This window comes from Neoarius graeffei, chromosome 16, assembly GCF_027579695.1.
Source record: "Neoarius graeffei isolate fNeoGra1 chromosome 16, fNeoGra1.pri, whole genome shotgun sequence".
In the NCBI taxonomy this organism is placed as follows: Eukaryota; Metazoa; Chordata; class Actinopteri; order Siluriformes; family Ariidae; genus Neoarius; species Neoarius graeffei.
This window is the reverse complement of record NC_083584.1, coordinates 46,438,204-46,462,714: the sequence shown is the minus strand read 5'-3', so window position 1 is coordinate 46,462,714 and position 24,511 is coordinate 46,438,204. Positions and strand designations below refer to the sequence as shown.

The 24,511-nt window shown below is 40.9% G+C and overlaps 1 protein-coding gene across 1 annotated transcript in view; it reads left to right on the top strand.

The window, feature by feature from the left end:
- Positions 1 to 24,511, top strand: part of ttyh3a (tweety family member 3a) — a 144,707-nt gene that overhangs the window by 50,567 nt on the left and 69,629 nt on the right. Inside the window, exon 2 of the mRNA XM_060943080.1 lies at positions 22,029 to 22,198. Within this exon, the coding sequence (XP_060799063.1) occupies positions 22,029 to 22,198 (170 nt within the window). The remainder of the gene's footprint in view (positions 1 to 22,028; positions 22,199 to 24,511) is intronic.

Here is a 24,511-nt window from a genome sequence, read left to right as displayed (position 1 = left end):
TTTACTAGACGGTTGTTTTTACTACCGTACCTGTCTTTGGAGATGATATACCTATAGCCTACTTGGCCTCTGATTTGATGAAATAAAATTTGACAAAAATGAAGAATGACACTCCTCGATGATGACTACAGCTTTAATAACAAAGATGAAAGAGCCATGGGGCGATAATAAGCCCTACCGGTAAAAATATTCTAAAAGCAAACTGATTAATGCATCAGTAATAGGCTACTAATATTAGTTATAATAATAATATATGCTATTAGTAATAATGATAGTGATAGTATTAAAGATAGTAGTAGATATTTAAAATAATCAGACTAGGCTACTTGCAGGGCAAAGGGCGCGTTATCACTGCTCAGCTGTTCGTTTATTAAATAAACAATGCAGTCGCGCAGTAACCACGCGCCGCTTATCAGATAGAATCACAGATTCTATGGATAGAATAACCCTTCAAAAAAGTGCGACTTGTAGTCCGGTGCGACGTATATATGGTTTTTTCGTCTTCATAATGCATTTTTTGCCTGATGCGACTTAAACTCCGGAGCGACGTATAGTCCGGAAAATACGGTAAAACGTACAGCGGAAATCAAAGTGACCAACATCTGCCAACGTTGTCAAAAGACGCACGCACCCTCTTTCGAATGCTGATGTAATCAAGCCGGAAGTTTTGTTTGTTTTGTTAACAATCAGGAAAGTGTGAAAAAAATAGGCAGTAATCGTCATTTAAACTCGTTTTTGTGCAATATTTCATTTGGAAAACAGTTTTCAAAATGGCGGCACTGACACTTCATGCTTCGAAGTCTCGCACAAGTCTCGTGAAGATTGCGCGGATAAGTTACGCCTGCCGTGGACCAAACGAACTAAATTCAACATGACTAAAAACTGAATAGGCCGATAAGTATAATATTTAATTGCAATTAGTTGCCAATACGAGTCACGATATAAGGTTACTAAAACTGAAAACGTAATTGAATAACACGTTAATTAAGAAATAAAGCAAGTTTAAAAATGACTTCAGTTCCCCCTTAAAGATTAAAAAACAAATGATTCTGAGATTTCCTTCTCAGAGTCCTGCAACTTTCCCAAAGTGCTTTCTACCCTAAATTCACCCCTTACACATTCCTCTTCCATGATTCAGTGGAAACTGAACGGATCCCCAAGGAAAAGGAATCCGAGGGATACCATGAGATCATTTTCATATCCCCAGACTTTACATTACACTGGCCTAGCATAGTAATGAAAACTTGGAAATGAGAATTTTCCCAAATGCTAGCTTTCTAAGATTAGAAGATTGAGTTGGAGATTAAAATGGCAAGTTTTGATTGGTAAGACGTGACGTTGATGCAGTAGTGTTCTAGTAAAGTGAAAGGTTTCCAAAAAATTCTAATGAATCAAATGAAGGACCGCAGTAAATGTAGCTTTGTGTTGATCATAAATGGTTGGCTGGTTCTCTTTCGGCTGTTTCACAATCATGGTCGTCTTTTTGAATAACACCAATCTAACTCCTGTAACTAGGTCCAGTGTAAATTATACAGTATGCATGCTGGAGTTTCTTGGACCTTATTTTACAGGGACATACCAGTCCTACCTACAGCACTAATGTCTCTTGTACAGTGGTGCTTGAAAGTTTGTGAACCCTTTAGAATTTTCTATATTTCTGCATAAATATGACCTAAAACATCATCAGATATTCACACAAGTCCTAAAAGTAGATAAAGAGAACCCAGTTAAACACATGAGACAAAAATATTATACTTGGTCATTTATTTATTGAGCAAAATGATCCAGTATTACATATCTGAGAGTGGCAAAAGTATGTGAACCTTTGCTTTCAGTATGTGGTGTGACCCCCTTGTGCAGCAATAACTGCAGCTAAACGTTTCCGGTAACTGTTGATCAGTCCTGCACACCGGCTTGGAGGAATTTTAGCCCATTCCTCCGTACAGAACAGCTTCAACTCTGGGATGTTGGTGGGTTTCCTCACATGAACTGCTTGCTTCAGGTCCTTCCACAACATTTCGATTGGATTAAGGTCAGGACTTTGACTTGGCCATTCCAAAACATTAACTTTATTCTTCTTTAACCATTCTTTGGCAGAACAACTTGTGTGCTTAGGGTCGTTGTCTTGCTGCATGACCCACCTTCTCTTGAGATTCAGTTCATGGACAGACATCCTGATATTGTCCTTTAAAATTCGCTGGTATAATTCAGAACTCATTGTTCCATCAATGATGGCAAGCCGTCCTGGCCCAGATGCAGCAAAACAGGCCCAAACCATGATACTACCACCACCATGTTTCACAGATGGGATAAGGTTCTTATGCTGGAATGCAGTGTTTTCCTTTCTCCAAACATAACTTTTCTCATTTAAGCCAAAAAGTTCTATTTTGGTCTCATCTGTCCACAAAATGTTTTTCCAATAGCCTTCTGGCTTGTCCATGTGATCTTTAGCAAACTGCAGACAAGCAGCAATGTTCTTTTTGGAGAGCAGTGGCTTTCTCCTTGCAACCCTGCCATCCACACCATTGTTGTTCAGTGTTCTCCTGATGGTGGGCTCATGAACATTAGCCAAATGCGAGAGAGGCCTTCAATTGCTTAGAAGTTACCCTGGGGTCCTTTGTGACCTCACTGACTATTAAGGCCTCTGCATGCTCTTGCGACAAGGCTTTCGTAGATAGCTTTTCGCAGACAGTTGTAATTTATCGTTGAGCGGGGAGTAATAGGCGTGCGCGATGTTATTCACCGCCACAACGCAAGGGGGCGCGAAGTCGCAAAATCGCTAGGAGTAGTTGGTGGGTGTGGTTAGTGGAGTGTTTATCCTCCAGTTACTTATAATGACTAGAACTGGAGTCATATAGATGTACGTACTTCCTCACTTCCTCAATCAACCGCTCTTCGTGCTGCTCCATCTTCGCTCGTGTTTTTAAAAATGGCAGTCGTGAAAACAAACCAAAGTAGGGAAGCGGAAGTGCGTGTACAGCGGATGTAGAGTGGACCAATCGGAGCCCTCTTGTCTGCGACGCTGTCTGCGAGGCTGTCTGCGGTGGTCACAATTTTTGGGAAGTGCGCGCAGAGCGTCTGCGAAGGGGGGGGGCTTCGCAGACGCCATCTGCGACGCCATCTGTGAGGACTGGGTTGTCAGCATAAATTGGCCTTTACACACCTTGCTTTTGAAGTGATCTTTGTTGGTCAACCACTCCTGAGGAGGGTAACAATGGTCTTGAATTTCCTCCATTTGTACACAATCTGTCTGACTGTGGATTGGTGGAGTCCAAACTCTAGAGATGGTTTTGTAACCTTTTCCAGCCTGATGAGCATCAACAACGCTTTTTCTGAGGTCCTCAGAAATCTCCTTTGTTCGTGCCATGATACACTTCCACAAACATGTGTTGTGAAGATCAGACTTTGATAGATCCCTGTTCTTTAAATAAAACAGGGTGCCCACTCACACCTGATCGTCATCCCATTGATTGAAAACACCTGACTCTAATTTCACCTTCAAATTAACTGCTAATCTTGGAGGTTCACATACTTTTGCCACTCACAGATATGTAATATTGGATCATTTTCCTCAATAAATAAATGAGCAAGTATAATATTTTTGTCTCATTTGTTTAACTGGGTTCTCTTTATCTACTTTTAGGATGTGTGTGAAAATCTAATGTTGGTTTAGGTCATAATTATGCAGAAATATAGAAAATTCTAAAAGGTTCACAAACTTTCAAGCACCACTGTAAATATGTTTAAGAGTCATATATGGGCTCTGTTTTGACCTTGTGCTCATTTCATTTAATTCTACTTTAATTATTACACTTAGATTTTACTGGTTAAATTCAGAATTGCTTTTTTTTTAAATCACTAAATAGGTTTTACTTTGGGACGGTATTCAGTACTTTCATTCCCAATAGAAAGACATTTAAGTGGAAGTTACCTTTTTTTTTTTTTTTTTTGGTAAACCAAGTGCCTCTCACAGGATCCTTTATCCATCAAAAATGTCCTGTCCAGAAATCACTCACCATATGATGAGGATGTAAATTATTTTCTTAATTGTCTCTTTTGAAGCAGAATACTCTACTTGTTGCACAGTGTAAAAAAAAAAAACGGACTTGAAACAGATCTGAGACACTATTTGCAGCAGAGCTTCACATGTGGTTGAAATGTGAATCCGTCAAAAAGCATCCTTTCTGGAAAACCACAAGGATCGTCACCACTTCAGTTGTTATTACAGTTACCACCGTGTACAAACACTGCTACACAGGACTTGAAAATTTGTACTTAAAATCGCAAACATTTCAACAGTTTTTCACTTTGTATACCTTACTCTTGTGGACGATAAAAAAGGTGGTTAGTTTTAGAAATGTACTACTGTATATGCCGTCTTCTCACCACAAGTAACGTGTCCAGTATATGAGCTGTAGCTCTGAAATTCTGCAGTTAATTTCCATCTCAAAAGGTCATTTTTGGCAGCAGAGAAGCACAGAAATCTGAGGTTTGATCTTTGGACTATTGTGGACCTGAAAACTATACGTTGATTGTCAATCAGGCCCTATATCTTTTCTCCGTGGGGTCAGTGTGGGTGGGGATGAGCAGGTAGGGTTAAGGACGTTGCCCAAGGGCTCAACAGCAGCAGTCGAGCGGAGCTGGGGATCAAACCCCAGACCTTCTGATCAGCAGCCCAGCACCTTAACCATGGATCCACCACCTCCCCTTGCACAGATCATAAATAATGTTCTGGAACAAGACTGGGTTTGAATGTTGATGTGAAACCTTCCGTTTTCTCAAGGTTTGCTGACTACACACAATTTGAAACTGCAAGGGATGTGCTTTTGGTGTGTTTGGTGCCTTGTGCATTTTAAGCAGGACTTGTAGAATCTCAAGTCAGGCTTTGCTCTTATCGGAGCCTCAGAGTCTCTGCTAAACTTCAGTCAAGTTGGACTCCTATTCCACTCAAGGTCTAACTGGAACCTAAAAGACACTCCATTAAAGACCTCTGTGAAAATCTAGAAACCCTTATAACAGCTTTTCAAAATGTCACGTGACTCCACATTAACGGAGAAGTAGTTTTTGGTTTTTAATACGAGATGAAGTCTTTTACGTACAACCAAAGGAATTTTGACTTTTCCTGAATCATATTTCCAGTCTTTTGGTAGAAGATGCCTGTGGAAGCCCAGCATGTCGCTCGCAGTCTATGAAGTCCTCCATCAGCACATCTCATACTTACCATTAATAAACACAGCGTCATTCCACACAAGCGAAGATTCAGCTGTTTTATTTTCCACTTCATGTCAGCAGTTCCTCAGAACTGAAGATGAAGTATGTGTGCTGTTAGTTATTTAAGGTCATATGACATGACAAAGTACTTCTCGTGTGTTTTCTGAGCTGCTCGGTTTGAGTTTTGGTTCCACCCATTGTGGCAGTTTTGTCACAACATAGATGGGAGATTTCAATGGAGAAATAACCGTGTTTTTTTTTTTTTTTTTTAATATACACTCTTGTTTTTACTTACATACAACACATAGCCTAATATATTAAATGGACACAAGTGTTTTACTGGGAAGTACGCCACTCGTATTTTTCATATGAGCTCCATCCGGGACATGGAGAACCAAAACCGTGACTTAAATCTCTACATGTCACTCATGAGGAAATCGATGAATAGTTTTGATAAATTTGGGTACTTTTTTGTTTATGAATGTGTCTGTATAATAAAAAGAAAATCACACGCTGGCTTGAAGATATGAAGTTTATCTTCTTGTGTTGAAAAACTTGCATTTTTCAAAAGAAATCCATCATGGATTTGAGTGACATATTTAAATAATATTAGCTGGCTTTGAGTGATTGATATATTTATTTAGTGCTTAAACCAAGGATGGACTTAACCCCATCTTCTCTCTCTCCCAGCCGACAAAGAAATGATTGTGCGCATGTGCAACAGAAAAGTTTTGTCATTGGATCTTCGCATATGACATTGTATTGTCTTGACAACATGCAATATTATAACAATATTGCACACTCATTCTCCATTGGGGAGAGTGCCGTAATACACGGAGGATAAGTGATATGATAACAATATTGCATGCCATCAATAAGCCCACTAGAAGGGAATAGAATATTACGTTATTTACCAGCTGGGAGGTCCGTATCATGAAATACCGTGACCGAGGTCTTGAAAGTACTGAGCGAGGCCCTCTGGGCCGAGGTCAGTATTTAAGGCCGAGGTCACGGTATTTCACTATACGGACCAACCTTAAGCTGGTAAATAATATATTTATTTTTTTCTTTACCAAATTCTAACAGAAAACGAGAGCGCCCGAAAGGGAAAACCGAGCTGAGGCGAGCCGCCATTTTGAATCCTCATTCACAGCTGTAATGCAGATGGCTTCCTCCTCGGTATACAAGTGCACTTCCATGGCAGGAAAAAAAAACTACATTTTGCTGCCTATGTCGTCCCCTGTTTATACAAAATTGAGTCATTCAGGATTCAGCCATGTTTTTGCTCGGCGTTAGCAACAGTTGGAGGTTTTTAGCTTTCTCCTGAAATGTTTTATTTTATTTCTTCTTCCTCAGGGTAGTACAGTTATGGACCCCGGTTTCGGACCTCTGGCGACTCGCTCGTTCACAACAACAAACATAGTAGCATTTTTTTTTTTGTCAACAATTCTCTTTTTTTTTTTAATACGATTTATTTATAAGATTATCAAAAATCTTATAAATTTTTGCCAGCATTCCTCAGGAAAATGGCATTAATTTTACAGCATGGATAGCGATAACGACAGTGTTCACAGCGAAAGCGAGTTTTACTACCCTGAGGAAGAAGAAATAAAAGAAAACATTTCAGGAGAAAGCTAAAAACCTCAAACTGTTGCTAACGCCGAGCAAAAACATGGCTGAATCCTGAATGACTCCTATTTGTATAAATAGGGGACTACATAGGCGGCAAAATGTAGGTTTTTTTTTTTTTTCCTGTCATGGAAGTGCACTTGTATACCGAGGAGGAAGCCATTTGCATTACAGCCGTGAATGAGGATTCAAAATGGCGGCTCGGCTTGGTTTTCCCTTTCGGGCGCTCTCGTTTTCTGTTAGAATTTGGTCAAGAAAAAAATTAATATATTATTTACTAGCTTAAGGTTGGTCCGTATGGTGAAATACCTTGACCTCGGCCTTGATTACTGACCTTGGTCACGGTATTTCACGATATGGACCTCCCAGCTGGTAAATAACATGTATTTATTCCATGGGAAAAAAAGTCTCCTGTATGTATAAGAATTCCCGATATTTCGCTCCGATGATGTCACTCCCAGTGTTTTCCCGCTGACTAGATGTGCGTTAAAATTCTTTTGATTAAATTGTGTATTTTCTTGTGTGTGGATGTGTCCTTATAATATAAAGAACATTACAGAGTGGCGTGAAGATATGAAGTTTATCTTCTCATGTTGAAAATATTTTCACTCGTTTGCTTCACTCACATAATATATCCATTCACCATTCGAAGATAAACTTCATATCTTCATGCAACCGTGTAATATCCTCTACGCACTTCATGTTTTCAGTTATTATATTCCCTTATTAAGTAAGATTGGGTGGGTGATGGTGTAGATTTGGTCCTCACTGTGCTTCATTTCGTGTTCACTGGAGTTCCAAATGATGTGTTGACCTGCCAAACTCATCGACCAAACTAAAGAAGCAAAAGGGTTTGAAATAATTGAACCCAAAAATGTCAGTGTAGAATGGAATGATATATCTCGTATTTAGAAATGACACGATAGCACTTTTTCTTTACAGATAACGATACTGAAACCTTGAGTATCAGCTGATACTGATGTCCATCCCATATTGCTTTCTTTAAAAGCTACTAAAATATCTTACTGAAGCAAAAAAAAAAAAAAAAATCACCTGCATTGTAAATATAATAAGGTATAAAAATAATCATTATAAAGGGGGGAAACAGCCTTTTTTTCTGTAATTGTTTCCAGTTCCAAAAATAAATTTCTTCTGCAGATCCAATTCCAGGTTTTGGATTGGACATCCAACACATATATTTTCTCTGATGTGTTTTATTTCCTGTCCACCATTTTGTGCTGATATCAGCCTGGATATCTGATTGCTTCCATCTCTACTTATTATAATGTTAATTGTATACACAACGTTCATGCCTTTAAGCCTGAGATAAAGCTCCTATCCATAAACCTGTAGGGTTTTTCTCTCGGTGCAGATGTTATTTTTAGGAGCTGTGCTGTGGTGGACCACATTCAGCACGAGGAAGGAGAAGGCCTATTAAGATAATCTTCATGTGATTACAGCTGTTTAGAGGAGCAGGGTCTGGAGCTCTTCCCCTTTTTAAACAGCGAGCAGCACAAGGGGGAGACGTGGCAGGATTGTAATCTGGCTAATTGCAACGAACCCTCTTTTCCAGGCTTATAGGAATTTTCTTTTAAAACGAAAGAGCTGTTTGGTGTATAGACTAAATGCTGTAGTGTTCACTCGCTCCAGTCAGTAGAAGTCTGAGGTGGTGTTTACATTAGACCGTATCAGCGGATCATCAGATTAATGTTTTTAAAACGATTCGCGTGCACACAGCAACACCAATACACGATTCGCGTGCATACAGCAACGCCAATACACGGATACGCTAATCACATGACTAATTAGACGGCACGTCACATGATCCCAGTGCATATCGGGCATGCGCAAGTCACTCACCACTTGCAAGTGGAAGGATGGCAAGCGAACACCTTCTCCAGCAGATAAACACACCTGGCTGTGATGTTCATGTTCTCACTGAGTTTAAGCGCCTGAAGGAGGTAAATAAGTTGAAATGTGTAAATAAACCTCAGTGCGGCTCAGCGCTTCCTCCTGCGCTCCAAATCACTCCGCCCTGAACAGCGAGTGCCCTCTGGAGGGTGCGCACTCCGGCCCTGCGCAGCTCGCAGAGCGCGCGAGTGAAGCGCACGAGCAGTGATTCAGGACTGAGCCGCTGTGTGTGTGATCCCAATGCCAGCGAATCAGGAAGGTGGACGTCACAGTGACATTGTCCAATGACGACGTCAGCTAGAGCCGGATCAGATACGAACTGGGTTGAATACGTGGGCCCTGGCGGATTCAAGTTGTTCCGCCTGTGGAGTCGTTTCCCGGCGTTTTAATGTGCACAGACAGTGCATCCGCGACGAAAACGAGACGGATACGGTCTAATGTAAACACCACCTGAGTTTTCTAGATGCAAACGGAACTCGCACAAAAACTGTCTTGGTTTAGTTTTGCTAACTATATAGCTATTAAATGCTAGCTTATACACCAGTTAGTTCTGGTCCACTAATTTGATTGGTTGAGCAGTGTTCCATGAGTGCCTGTATTTCCTATAACCACACTGGGACATTTCACAGTTACCCCTTTTTGACCAGCAGGGAATGGGTTCTTGAATCGGTTCCATTCACGATTCTTTGGACCTTGGTGCCAGGTTGTGAACCAGCCCATGTTTTCACCAGCTTTTCCTTCCTTCCTTCCTTCCTTCCTTCCTTCCTTCCTTCCTTCCCTCCCTCCCTCCCTCCCTCCCTCCCTCCCTTTTAATTGAAATTCAATCTCAATACAAAGCATGTGTACACTTAAGATTGTAACCCAGTACATGTTACATGCTCATATAAGAGTATTTTAAAGAACTTAACATTACATCTCACATGTAGTCAAAAAACATAAACAAGACAAACACAAAACAAAGAAAGAAGGAAAAGAGAAGGAAAGAACAAAGAAAAAAAAACACTGCCATCTACATAGCCAAGTCTCTTTGTACTAACACAACTACCACAGACAATAAAAATAGGACAGTAATTTCATTTCTACATGTACAAGGGCTGTTAGATAAAATTGCAGATAATATTTTTAAGGACAATTGCTTTCTTACTTGTCATTTAAAGACGCTTTTACACATTTCAACATTTTCATATTCTATTGTTAGATAATCTTTCTTCTTTCTAGAAACAAATGCTTAGAATCAGAAAATGATCCGACAGCTTGAAAATGGTAAAAAAAAAAAAAAGACTTACTAGAAACAGGTTTAATAATAATATATTTAGTTTAGTGTAATCTTATAATAGGAAAACTTTCATAAACATGACAATATTCAAGCTGTTTTTCCTTGCTAAGATTCTATGAGCACTCGATTAGCAGTTTAGTACAGCATTATTTCAGCTGTATAAAGCCTTTTATGTCTAAATTACCAACATATCTGAGAGAAATATTGATATTTCTGACAGTTTTGTTTCGTGTCTGTTGTCATTTTGCCTTTCGAGTATCCATTTAAAAAAAAGTCCTGTTACAATCTAGCTAACTGAATCTGCTAGTTAGCATCTATCACTAGCTAGTTTATGCTCAGGGTCTCGTTTCTAAGTTGCCTCGCAACAACATTTTCTACATGAAGGGTTCTGTGTCAAAATGGAGGCTGTGTATTCATCATGTTTAAAAATATATATATAAAATTCCACATACACAGAACACTCTTCAAATATTCATGACTTCACTGATTATTTTTTAAAAATAGCTTCCAGTTCAGGAGTTGTTGATACTTTATTTTTATTTTGGCAGAATCCAAAGTGTTTTGGTTAGCGCTCAATGCTAAATGTAATTACTCTGTAGTTTTAGTGTTACAAAGACTTTTCTTACTAATTTACCAACACATCTGAGGTAAACATTGATATTTCCCATGGGTTTATCTCGTTTCTGCTATAAAAGACTCAACAGCTGTGTGTTTAGTCACTAAATATTAGTCAATTAATGCTCACTGACCATATTAACCTCCGCCAAGGAGGTTATGTTTTCGGTAGCGTTTGTTTGTTTGTTTGTTTGTTTGTTTGTTGGTTTGTTGGTTTGTTTGTTTGTTGGTTTGTCTGTTAGCAACATTACGGAAAAAGTAATGAACGGGTTGCTCTGAAATTTTTCCCAGAGGTGTGACTGGGCACAAGTAATAATCCATTAAATTTTGGCGGTGATCCGGATCACCTTCTGGATCCTGGATTTTTTTTAAAGGATTCTTGGCGGAGGTCTGCGCTCTCAGAGTGCTTTTCTAGTTTGTATATAGTGTGTTCGTATTCCTTAAAGTATGTGATTTTTAGAGACTTCTTCCACTTGCGGGATGAATTTCAATTAATCAAGGATGCATCATGAACGGAGGACGTTGCACCATTCACAACAGGAGTAAACAGTAGGAGCAAGATGGCAGTGTGTATTGGTTACCTCCGAGCTTTTATTCTGTTATTGTAGATATTTGTTTTCGGTCTTTTTTTTTTTTTTCCCCTGAAGGTGTATCCTTTTCCATTGTGTTCTCCATTGCTGCACTCTGCTAACTCTCCAAACTACTGACACGCCTACTGATGGTTCGTGCTGGAAAAAACAGCTATAGAGATCTTGCAGTCACGTGACCGGAAAGTTAACAGCCGCCATCTTGTCGGCAAACAACACAGCTGAATACTGCTGCACTCATGTACAGAATGGATCAATTTCAACCAACGGACTACACGGCTCATTTTTCTAATGAACAGATAACTAGATATGTGTCTAAAATAAACGATCTACAGATTAGTGACCCTTATGGCTTACCGGACGGAGTTTTCACGACCGTGTCAGTGGATGTTGAACTGCCGGAGGTGGAATACCCAGACGTGTATAATTACCTCATCAACTTTCCCTCGCTGTTCAGTGGTGAAGCACTGCGTGCTTATAAATCTTTGGACAGTTATCTTTACAGAAATTCAGGATTTGTCAGCCCCCCTAAGATGTGGCATCTTGTAAAGAAGAAAATAACAATCCTCATTGGACGGGTAAGTCACTTAAGTATTGAGCACTAGAACTGATGCTAGATATATCAGTAGTATCTAGCATAGCACTGACCAGCCGATTATGGTTGAATCATACATGGTATATATATTTATTTATAAATCCTTATAAGGATTTATCCTTATATTTATAAGGATTTACTACTAAGACAGCGGTAAATTCTTATAAGTTCTTTACTGTTTTTTTCGTACCACACCGCTAAAGACCCAATCCACCCCGCCCCAACCCTTTTCTCAGGCTCCCACTTCCCGGAATTTTTTATTAGAGCAAGTCATAAACTTATGCTGCAAATAACCACATGGATATGCTGAAATAAATACATGACGAACCTGAGATGAAATGGTCACTGCACAGGCGCCAGTGATCGTTCCTTCCAGTCGGTACCCATGCCTTGTTCTTGTTGTTTGGATCAGCCTGGCCGATAGCAGCAATCCATTTTGCGCGCCTGTCAGGGTCCCGTGGCAGCCTATGAAACTAACTTCCCGTTTTCTGACCTCTCCTGTTGTGGCATTTATATGCCATGCAACTCTCCGGCATTGTGGCACGGTAATATTTGAATATTTCGGCGAAAAATAATGAAAGTCAGTGTCGGAAAGACGGCGGAAATATGGCGTTTAACCGACAAGATGGCGTTTGTCTACAATCTGGAGCGGATGTGACGTCACATGCAAGTGCTCCATACGTTGGTTCCAGGTGGGAACCAACTTTTCAGGTTCTGAACCAATTTCTTTTTGGTCGGAATGCTCTGAACAGTTCATAATTTGGTGCACAAATCTAAACTGAACCCGTTCCCCATTGGTCGAAAAGGGGTGTGTGCATCACTCCACTCGTTTGTGTTCGCCATGTAAAATCCTACATCGTAGTTCGAAACCGTTCCTATGGTAGTGTTGGTGACATCAGTGAACATGACAAAAAGATACTTTTCAGGAATATAATTTTTGACTTAAAATGTGAAAGCTGTGTCAGATGAAAAGGAAGAAGGGAAGCCGGTTTCACCAGACGCACCTTTTGACAGGAATGAAGTCAATATGAGATAGCTGGCGAGTTTTTATAAAAGGTAAAATAACACTCGCGATCATGAGGGTGTATGGAAAATCAGCCGAGTGAGATCGCATAATTGGATACTAGCTGCTGACGAACGTAGTCCAAATGTCAGAAAGCCAGTTCGTCAACTTTTAAGGTTTGAGTCCTGACTAATTTTTTGACTAAAGTATCAAAAATAGGCACTGAATTTTCCAAGACTTTTCAGTACTCGGTAATGCCAAAAGATTTAGGTTGGTGTTTTTTCAATGCCAGTTTTCAGCACCCAGTCCTGGCGTCAAGTTCCTTAGCAATGCACATCATTTTCTCACTCCCATTAAAGCAAACTTGCGTGAATTTAATTGATTCTGAAGGCATTGCTAACCTACACACAGTAACTCTGTGCATGGCAGCAGTGCAATTCTGACAGGATCTATTACACTTGAAACACTGATGGATCATAGTCTAAGTGCCTGCTGGCTCGTCTCCCAGGTATAACCTTTCATTGTCCTTCCTAAACCACCTCACAATGAAACTGGCTATTATTATATGTTTCCGAGACTTTAAAGGAGAACTGAAGTCATTTTTAAACTTGCTTTATTTCTTAATTAACGTGTTATTCAATTACGATTTCGGTTTTAATAACCATATATTGTGACTTGTATTGGCAACTAATTGCAATTAAATATTATACTTATCGGCCTATTCGGTTTTTAGCCATGTTGAATTTAGTTTGTTTGGTCCACGGCAGGCGTCGCTTATCCGCACAATCTTCACGAGACTTGTGCGAGACTTCGAAATGTGAAGTGTCAGCCGGGTGTCAGTGCCGCCATTTTGAAAACTGTTTTCCAAACGAAATCTTGCACAAAAATGAGTTTAAATGATGATTACTGCCTACTTTTTTCAAACTTTCCTGATTATCAAAACAAACAAAACTTCCGGCTTGATTACGTCAGCGTTCGAAAGAGGCCGCGTGCGTCTTTTGACAACATTGGCAGACGTCGGTCACTTTGATTTCCGCTGTACGTTTTACTTCCGTCCTACGATGTCTCGCACAGGTCTCAACGAATCTCGTTTACGGCCGTTGCTTTGACATATGGACCAATATATTACAGAGCATATTTCAAACACTCATAACTTGCTATAGCAGTGACAAAATAATGATCAAAAATGCATTCCTATATTTAATAAAATGAGAAATAGAATTTTGATTAAAAAAAATTGCCTTCAGTTCTCCTTTAACTGCTTCAAGAGTCAGGATGATGGTGTGAATGGGGCTTCCCAAAATCTGGAAGACTGGTAACCATCGAAATCATCTTCAGTAATTTCCACCATGCTGACTTTTTTAGTCCAGTATTTTTGTGTAGCAGTGAAGATCAGCATGAAGAAAGGTCTGAAGATCAACAAGAAAGAAAGAAAGCTTTCACAATCAACATCGAGTTGGAAGAAGATTTTGATTCAATGGACATTCTCACCCACGGTGAGAATGTCCATTTGGGATGTAAATAGCAATTATTTTGCTATTAATTTACTGTCCCTAATATTGGAATATTCTGTAAAGATGAAAGAAATTCAGATCTTACTTTGTTTTAAGCTTGTGCAGAAAAAGAAAAACAGCAGTAGAGCACAAGTCCTATGAAAGTTTATCTTGTAGGACATCGCTCTATTAAAGAATTTAGCAATGAAAGTAGAGAAGATAGTTGGTTTATACTACCACAAGTTACCAAAACAGCTTTAGTGTGCCTTGGATTCTACCCATCTTGAGAGCTGTACTGGTGGGATGGAGCCCCATTCTTCCAAAACCTATTCCCTGACTTACTGATAATAGATGCCGAATTGGGTTGAGTTTTGATGCACGTGATATGATTTAAATAGAGGCATGAAATTGTCAAGTCTTGAACCACACACCACCTGTGTAGCCTTTTTCCAGAGACTATCCAGATAACTGCTCCAGCCCATAGCAACTCCCACTCACAAACATCTCACACTTCATAACACTATATCTGCTGTGTTGTCTGATTTCCTGCTCACTGTGTGTCGTCCCGTTCACACCTGGCATTAATGTGTCTTGCTACAAGTACAGGTTTGAACAGGATCCAATGTGCCTCTGAGACGCATTGCGATCCGAACACTCAAACCAACTTTGACCAACATTCGTAGTGTGAACAGAAACGCATCCCGGTGCATCCAGAAAAAAAAAATCGCCCAATTGATTGCATCATTGCTCTAGCTGGAAAACATATAATCATTCTGATATAGACATGTAACGATTTGCCCAATTCATGATTCAATTCTATTCAAGATATTGGGTTCACGATTCAGTTTTTCCCTGATATTTTTGAAAAAACATCAAATGAAGAAAGTTTTATTCGCCAAAAAAAAAAATGCAACATTTAGTTTCATATAAGGTAAGATGAGATAAACCTGGTGACTTGTCTGGGGTGTACCCTGCCTCTCGCCTATAGTCAGTTGGGATAGGCTCCAGCTTGCCCACGACCCTGTACAGGATAAGCGGTTACGGATAATGGATGGAAGATGAGAGAAATCTTTATTGATCCTGAAGGAAATTCTTGTGCCAGAAATTGCTCCATAATAGTAAACTATACGTTAGAATACAACATCTCATCTCATTATCTCTAGCCGCTTTATCCTTCTACAGGGTCGCAGGCAAGCTGGAGCCTATCCCAGCTGACTACGGGCGAAAGGCGGGGTACACCCTGGACAAGTCGCCAGGTCATCACAGGGCTGACACATAGACACAGATAACCATTCACATTCACACCTACGCTCAATTTAGAGTCACCAGTTAACCTAACCTGCATGTCTTTGGACTGTGGGGGAAACCGGAGCACCCGGAGGAAACCCACGCGGACACGGGGAGAACATGCAAACTCCACACAGAAAGGCCCTCGCCGGCCACGGGGCTCGAACCCAGGACCTTCTTGCTGTGAGGCGACAGCGCTAACCACTACACCACCGTGCCGCCCTAGAATACAACAATACAAATTAAAAATAAACTGTACTTAAAATAAGAACTACACAAGAAATAAATGCCTTAAAAACCAGTGCTGAATAGAACAATAGAAATACTGCAAGTTACTGTAATATTCTTTATCAGCTGAAATATTCCTTTTGTTAAATAAAAAAAAATCTTAATAACCAACTAATTATTTACCCACATTTGTAAAGGTTGGAGTAAAATATAATAGCCTATTAACTAAAATATTCCTTTTCTTAAAAATGAAAGTTATTAACAAATAGGCCTTTTCTTGATCAACTTTTTATGAACATTTGTTCTCCCTCCATTTGCTTCTCTTTATCTTTCAGCAGTCTGTAAAAAGAGACCTCTGATTTCTTGTTAAATCTTTTCATATGGTCACACAACAGCTCTACATTTTCTGTTTTTGCAGCATTCAAATCAATCGAAGTCCTTCCCACGCCATGTGGCGCATAGGGCGGCGCCGAGCTCCGTTTCCATAGCCCTCGGCCACTCGCCTATTACATAGCTAGTGGGGGGCTAGTCCTCTGGTAACCGTGAAAGTTTGACTCCCCACTCGCATCTGTATTGCAGCGTGCCTTGCCAGACGGCAGTAGGTACCATTTTTATGATGGTCTTTGGTGTGACCCGACTGTGAGCAGAACTTGCAATCTCCCGATCGAGAGGCAGACACGCTAACTACTAGGCCAACTCACGGTTCCTGGTTTTGCAGCATTAGAGCTGTGTTACTTCCGCCTCGGGTGAAGTCACGTGTATTCCTGCTGTTGTATGTTATTGTGCCTTTTGCTGTCTAAACAGTTACTTTCAGCAAGGAAAAACTAAGAGATTACGCAGCCTAATCATAATCGTGATTCATTTTTATCCCCCGCTGGCCGAAAGGGCCAGGGGGATAAAAATGAATCTTGGGGATTATGTCGTGTAAAAATGAAGGCGGATTATGTCGTGGTGAAGTCTGTCCGTCCGTCCGTCCGTCCCGGAAAGGGTTCTCACTATTTGAAATCAACTCCTCTCTCAATTTTTGGAGGAATTTCACGAAAGTTGGCAAAAGGCTTTGTTATAGGGCAGTAATACGCATCTTGCAATTTCGTTTGCAATATATTGTAACGGGGATATTGTGCTCTCTGAGAACTCGTTATCCCCTGCTGGCCAAAAGACCCAAAGGGGGATTATGTCATGGTGAAGTCTGTCTGTCTGTCCCAGAAAGGGTTCTGACCTTCTGAAATCAACTCCTCAAAAAATTAAGAGAGGAATTTCATGAAACTTGGCAAAAGGCTTTGTTATAGGACAGTAATATGCATATTGTAATTTCGTTTGCAATATATTGTAGTAGGGGATATTGTGCTCTCAGAGCACTCTTGTTTATTTCATCGATTTGAATGGTCATAAATTTGTATTGTGATTCACCGTCCCACGATATATTGTTACATGCCTATTGTGAGATTGTCTGGAAATTGCACTGAACGAGCTCTCCAGTGCTAATCTCATGAATAAAGCGGATACCCGTAGCTGGACTTAGTCTTGCGAGGACATTTCTACTTGGAAGTAAATTTTATGCAAATGATGTGTGAAATCCAATCAGAAGTGGCCACTGGAGAGTGGTCACTGTGGCCAGCAGACTTCATGCAGGTTTGAAGGAAGTGGCATTGATTGACAGCTGCAGGAACAACATGACTTGTAGAACGGATTGTGGAGGAATCGAACGCATGTCGAAGAGCCAGTGAGTGTTAAGACAGGAAAGCAGCAGGTGCTTCAGTGTGAACAAGCCCTGCCACAATGGGAACTTGGACCTTTACAGGATGTCCTGTGGCGTGGGAAGGAAGAGAAAGACAAGGTGTTTTGTCTCAGATATACATTTACAAGGTGCACATCGTGGTTTGCATGCAACAGGACAACTTTGACACAAAGGCTTGTTTAAAGATAAAGGTTTAAAGACAAGTACTGTTTCCAGGAGAAAGAGTTTTTATCTGGGCTATGATAAGTTTTTGCTCCTCCACTTTTAAGTGACTTTTTGCTGTTGTTGGACACGTTGAGTGGTGTACACTGTTCATTTTTCACTGTCTCGTGTAGTACGAAGACAAGGTGCACGTTTCGATCCATGTTTAGCATTCCCCTCTGGGAACTGAACTAAATTTCTTGTTCGTGAATGATTTGCATATCTTTCTTTAAATGGTCTAGAAATCAGATGGTGCATTTATTTATTTATTTTTTCTCCCCCCAAATCTTTTCTCATAAAAGGAAGAGATGGAGCACAAACCGCATTCCGTTTCACCACAAGCACATCCGTTAACTGTTCTGGTAATTGGAGTGTATTTAGGAATGGAGTCAAAACTTTGTTTAGTGTTAACCAATACAGAGTTTGTGAAACACGTCTATGAAAAATTGTACCAGACGCGAAGTCCCAAGGGAGGGCTTATTAAGTTCTATGATTGTATTAGCCGTTTGTTTATTTGGTTCGGCTTATAGGTGGATGAGGGATGACATGATTAACTCCTCAGCAGGACACTTTATCTCTGCTTAATCATCTTGGTTTCACTCTCCAAACCATGTGAAGTGCCAGCGAGCGAGCGACCACAGATCTTCATTTCGCTCTCTGCTGGAGTCATCTGAACTTAAAGGCTTGTTTTTGCTTGTTCGCTCATATGGTTCTCTAGTCTGGCAGATATTCCTGTGTTTTCAGTCGCCTGTGGTCTCCTAGTGAGCTTGATGGACGGCTTGGCACAAGTTGAAAGGGACAAGAAGGAGACTATGATTTTGTGAGACTTGAAAACCCCACATGGTAACAGGAGTGCTTGGAGATGAACAGATCTGACATGAAACCAAGTCTGTTGCTCTGCTGCATGCTGTGCAGTGATGGTGGGGTTCATTATGCATGATGGTCTTTTGAATAAGTTGTAGTTTGCAGTCTTAAGGTGCTAGAATCTGGATACCAACCTGGTCTGGCACCTTGGAATTATAAGTGTTCATTTTAATTTGGCTTCATTTTCTATCAAATTTGATTCAGAAATGAAAGCATTACTGTTCTGAAAACATCAAAATTGAGTTATCCGGTGAGATCTTTTTGTTTGTTGTCTCTAGGCTGAGAAGAGTTTAGAGCTGGCTCACTCATTGGTTAGAACTTCATTGCCGGGACAGAAGGCCATGGCAGTGTATGTTTATGTAGGAAGTGACAGATTAATTAACCAATCAGATTTTGATTTATAGTGGGAGGGACCAAAAATGTATCGCCCTAGGCCTTCTCGAAGGCCAACACGAGCTTAACCGTGAGTTGGCGCCGTCAGCGCAGCAGTGAAGTAACCTTCCTGCCAGTGTAGCGTTCATCAGTAGTGTTAGTGAATGCTAATAAAGTGGTCAAGCCACTGCTATCGAGAGCAAGTAGCACAGGTTAACAACTGAGAAACTAAGATTTCTGTCTCCAGACTCTTCTTCCACACACGCTCGCTACAGTATTTTTCACTCAGACTTAAGTATTCATTTCCCGATGTAATTTACTGAGTTTCTTTTAAAATCAACATCAACAACAACACACAACGGAGCGACCTGGCAGCCTGCCGCTAATCCCTTGCAAAATCCTTTGCCCTGTTGCTTCTTTTTGGTGTCTGGCTAAGGGTTTTTTTTTTTGTTTGTTTGTTTGTTTATTTGGGTTTTTTTTGGGCTGAGCTAAACAATGGCACAGTCTAAGCTGGCAAAGTTTTTTTTGGTCGGGCTTCTTCAAGCACCGAAGATGATTTAAGGGCCAAAACCGGCACGGGGAGGCATGCTCAGAGCCCCAACCGTCCCTGAGCACATCGGACAGTCAGTGATACAGGGGTCGGTTTAAAAAAAAAAAAAGGCCAAAGTGAAAGTGCTGTCAGCCAGCAAGCGACTGAAAGGCTCTATGTTCCGGGCGGTGTGGCATGTTGAGTTCCTGCGACGAACACTGTGGCGTCGTTAAGCCCCATCACTCGGGCTATAGCCCCCAGGTATTTTTTTTTCCCCTCAAAAAAGTAACAGATTAATAGAAAACGACAGACTGGGATGTCATCTGGGATTTTGAATGTAATGTAGCTGAGAATTGGTGTCTTTGTGGTCCTAAAGGAGAGATATGTGAGTGAGAAATTATACATTTTTATGAAACTGATGATAAATTTTACTAGTGATATTTAATAGTCAGTTGACACATGCTTCAGTTTCCTGAGACATTATGGGTGTTGATGATGATAAGGAGACCGAAACTGACGTGAACTACATGCATTTAAAAAGAGCAGCGCAAAAATCACTAATAAAGATGTCATAACCTTTGAATGTGTGTGGATGATAATATTTCTTGTAAAGTTAGATATAACCTCCCCAACCTATTGATGCCAATCTCCCTTTAAAAAAAAATAATAAACACATTAAAAAATACAAGCCCCAGGAAAGCTTGACTTGGCCCCTGGTCTTTTCAGTAGCGAGAAACAGCCCTGTGGCGAATGTATGATGATGAAAAACGCAGTGCCATTTTGTGTTCGGTTGGTAAATCAACGGGAAATTCAGATTTCTTCACTGTTGATTGTTCCAAGATTCTTCTCAACTCTGTTTAATTGTAAATCAAGATATCTGTTCAAGTAAAGGCTAAAGGGAGTCCTAATACATCTTTTGAATAATTACATGCTAAAACAACCTGAAGTAAGCTCAAACTAAAGAGGTTTATTTTAGCTTGATGGTGCACAAGCTGCCCAAAATAAGGTCTTTCTTATTAGAGGCTGGAGTGGAGCCTAGATTTTATATGTAATGGAGAGGCCTAGCTGTATCTGTACAAATATTTGAATTGTGCCCGTTTGGTTGATATAAACCTGTATTAAGTCCACTTTGATAAATCGGTAACTAAGAAAAAGTGAAGAATACTAATTTGACTATTTTTCAGGGAAAAAAGTGGAGGGTTTTTTTGTAGAACCCAGGGGGAACCCTGAGATGTTTGGCAACATTGAGCAATACGTTATGTGGGGGGTGGCACAGTGGTGTAGTGGTTAGCACTGTCACCTCACAGCAAGAAGGTTCTGGGTTCGACCCCAGCGGCTGACAGGGACCTTCCTGTGTGGAGTTTGCATGTTCTCCCCGTGTCTGCGTGGGTTTCCTCCGGGTGCTCTGGTTTCCCCTACAGTCCAAAGACATGCAGGTTAGGCTAATTGGTGGCTCTAAATTGACCGTAGGTGTGAATGTGAGTGTGAATGGTTGTTTGTCTCTGTTGTCCCTTTTCCACCAAAGCAGTTCCAGGGCTGGTTCGGGGCCAGTGCTTAGTTTGGAACCAGGTTTTCTGTTTCCACTGGCAAAGAATTGGCTCTGGGGCCAGAAAAAACGGTTCCAGGCTAGCACCAACTCTCTGCTGGGCCAGAGGAAAGAACTGCTTACGTCAGCAGGGAGGCGGAGTCATTAAGACCAACAACAATAACAAGACCGCGAAAGATCGCCATTTTTAAGCGACGAGAAGCAGCAGCTGTACAAACGCGAAGTCATCCATTATTATTATTATTATTATTATTGCTGTTGTTTGTTGCTGCTTCTTCCATGTTGTTTTTGCTTTGATATTCGCGCCAAGGTTTATGCAAACGTAGCGACGTAACTGATGTATACAACGACATAATGACGTGGCTTCCCTTAGCACCGTGAGCTATGGAAAAGCAAACTGGTTCTCAGCTGGCTCACAAGTTGAACGAGTTGTGAACCAGCACCAGCACTGGCCCCGAACCAGCCCTGGAACTGATTTGGTGGAAAAGGGGTATGTGTGTCAGCCCTGTGATGACCTGGCGACTTGTCCAGGGTGTACCCCGCCTCACACCCATAGTCAGCTGGGATAGGCTCCAGCTTGCCCGCGACCCTGTACAGGATAAGCGGTTACAGATAACGGATAGTATTATAGTGTCCTCTCCTTAATGATGTCATGTTCAGGGTTTAATATTAATGCAAATTTATTCAGGCTTTCTTTGCCATTTTTGGAGAGAATTTGCTAATCGTTTGGATCTAGCTACTCGGACAATGTGCAAAAACTGGTTGATTATCCAAAATAAGCAATGCATTCATCCAGTCCTATTTATTTTAGGAGCTTCACTCATTCTTCCATCTGTTTGCTCTGCTACGTTGGACTCCATTCAGCACATTCTTAGATCATCCCATGTAATGTTCACTGAGATCTCATACTAATGTTTCCTCCATTTCTCCTGTTGTCCTACAGTCCATTCTGCTGCTGGGAGCAGTGGCTCTCGCCTGCCTGGCCCTTGACCTCCTCTTCCTCCTCTTCTACTCATTCTGGCTTTGCTGCCGCCGCAAGAAGAGCAGTGAGCAGCCCAATGCCGACTGCTGCTGCACGGCCTGGTGTGTCATCATTGCCACCCTCGTGTGCAGGTGAGTTACTCTCAACATGCACTGCTCCCTTTTCCTACACACTACTACCTGTAGGTGATTATGAGCATGAAGTGTGTTGGACCGCCAGAACGGTACCTTGGAGCACCTTGGTGTTGATTTTCCAAGTCTCTAGAACCATGGAGCATTCCATGGAGGATTTCAGTGTTATTCTTTAAAATTCTGTTTGTGAATCAGGATATTTTTCTTTGTACACTTGGAATCTGTGCGCTATTTGAAACGTCTCTGCTATACATGGGTTGTTTGGCTGTGATCGCCTCCCTCGCAGCGCCCTGGCTGCAAGTAACATCTGTAGATTAATGGGCCGTATCGGAAGCAGATCTCTTTTATTGCTGTTAAGGCTGCAGTAACTTTCATTTTAGCCTCTTGCTCTTTGCTCCTTTGGCATTTGAATTATTTCCTCCCTCATCACAACCAACAGGAGAGTGGGATAAGCAAAGGGCTTGTTTTAAAGGGCTTGTCAGTTTTTGTAGCATATCCACAAAATGCAAACTCTCTCTTTGTGTACTTTACATACTCCACTCTGGTAGAATGCAGATGACACAGAATTCAGTTTATTACCTCAGCTTGCGCACCGCTTGCTGTTTATTCATTCCTTCCCTACTGATAACAAAACCTGTTCGGTTTATTGGGGCATAAACGTTGGTGGTAGTGTGTTGTAGGGGAAGCCTGCAGCATTTCATTTCTTCACGGTAGGTGCTAGCAGCCTCCTTTGGCTCGATGGTAACATGGAAATGGAAAAATATTTTTAGCTCTAATCCCAGTGTTGTGTACTCGCCGCATGAAATAGGGCACTGCCACCCATCACCAAGTGAACGCCTGAGCGCCAGCAGGAATTTGTAATAGTATCATGTAACCGGCATGTCGAAAATGAATACATTTTCTGAGTAGTCATTAATTTCTTGTGACCCCTTAAAAAACGTCCTTCAAACCTTATGTGTCTGATATTTCGAAACGAACCGAAGCAGCGCCTGCCTGCTAGGCCTGGGCGATAGGGTGATGTAATCAGATATCTGCGAAAATTGACCCATCTTGCGATAATCGCCCGTGCTGCATGGGGATGATAGTTTTTGCATGGAATACTTTTTATAGTGCAAAATCGCAATCCAGATCCGCAGGATACACTGATTTGGGATTACTGTGGGCTGGTTCATCTGACATTATCAACTATCGCGATATTTTAAAAAGGAAATATTGTGATAATTATCAATTCGATATCCCCAGTCCTAGTGCCTACTGTAATACAGTATACACTTTAGCAGCTTGCCTAGAACTGATTTTGAAGGGCTGAGGAGTTGGAGTGAAAGGTTCAAGAAACAAACCAGCGTTACAAACATCTGAAGTTTGCATGAGGAATGGGTGTGTGTGTGTGTGTGTGTGTGTGTGTGTAATGCCTGGAAAAACTGACTGCTCATATCAAGAACGTGTAGCTGCTTGTACTTGTGTTTCCAAATGTTTATCACAAATTTTATACCACATCTTGTTGTCATTGAAATAGAAATGGGTTAATGTTGTATTCATACCCATCAAACTGCCAAACAGTATACTTATGTATGATTTTAATTATGATTGTTCAAAAATCAAATCTGGATGAAGTGGGTCCCTTATGAAAAACTCACTTTTTCAGTGCTTGCACACATACGTTTGGGTTTCTGGAGCCTACCAACCCATAAACTCTTAAATAAGACACCCAGTCAGTTTCTTTTGGGCTGCCTATTTCAGAAAACATCATTATAAATATACCAACCTCTCATCTGCGTATCTCCACCCACAGCTTGAACGACCTTTTGAGAAGGTGTGATTTTTAATTTTTTTTTTCCTCCCTCTCAAGCACCGGACCCACTAGCATAAATACAAAATGTTTAAAGATTGTAATAAATGGTTAACACACCGATCAACCATGACATTTAAAACCACTGATGGGTGAAATGAAGAACATTGATTATTTTGTTACAGTGGCATCTGTCAAGGGCTGGGATATATTAGGCAGCAAGAGAGCAGTCAGTTCTTGAAGTTGATGTGTTGAAAGCAGGAAAAACTGGCAAGCGTAAAGATCTGAGTGACTTTTTGATACGTTTTCTTTTACGTACGTCATGTGGACGGCTGGGTGTTTGTGCATCGCTTACCTGGGGAAGAGATGGCACCAGGATGTGTTATGGGAGACAGTGTGATGCTCTGGACAATGTTCTGCTAGGAAACCTTGGGTCCTGGCATTCATTTGAATGTTACTTTGACACATATCACCTACTTAAACATTGTTGCAGACCAAACACGCCCCTTCTTGGCAGTGGTATT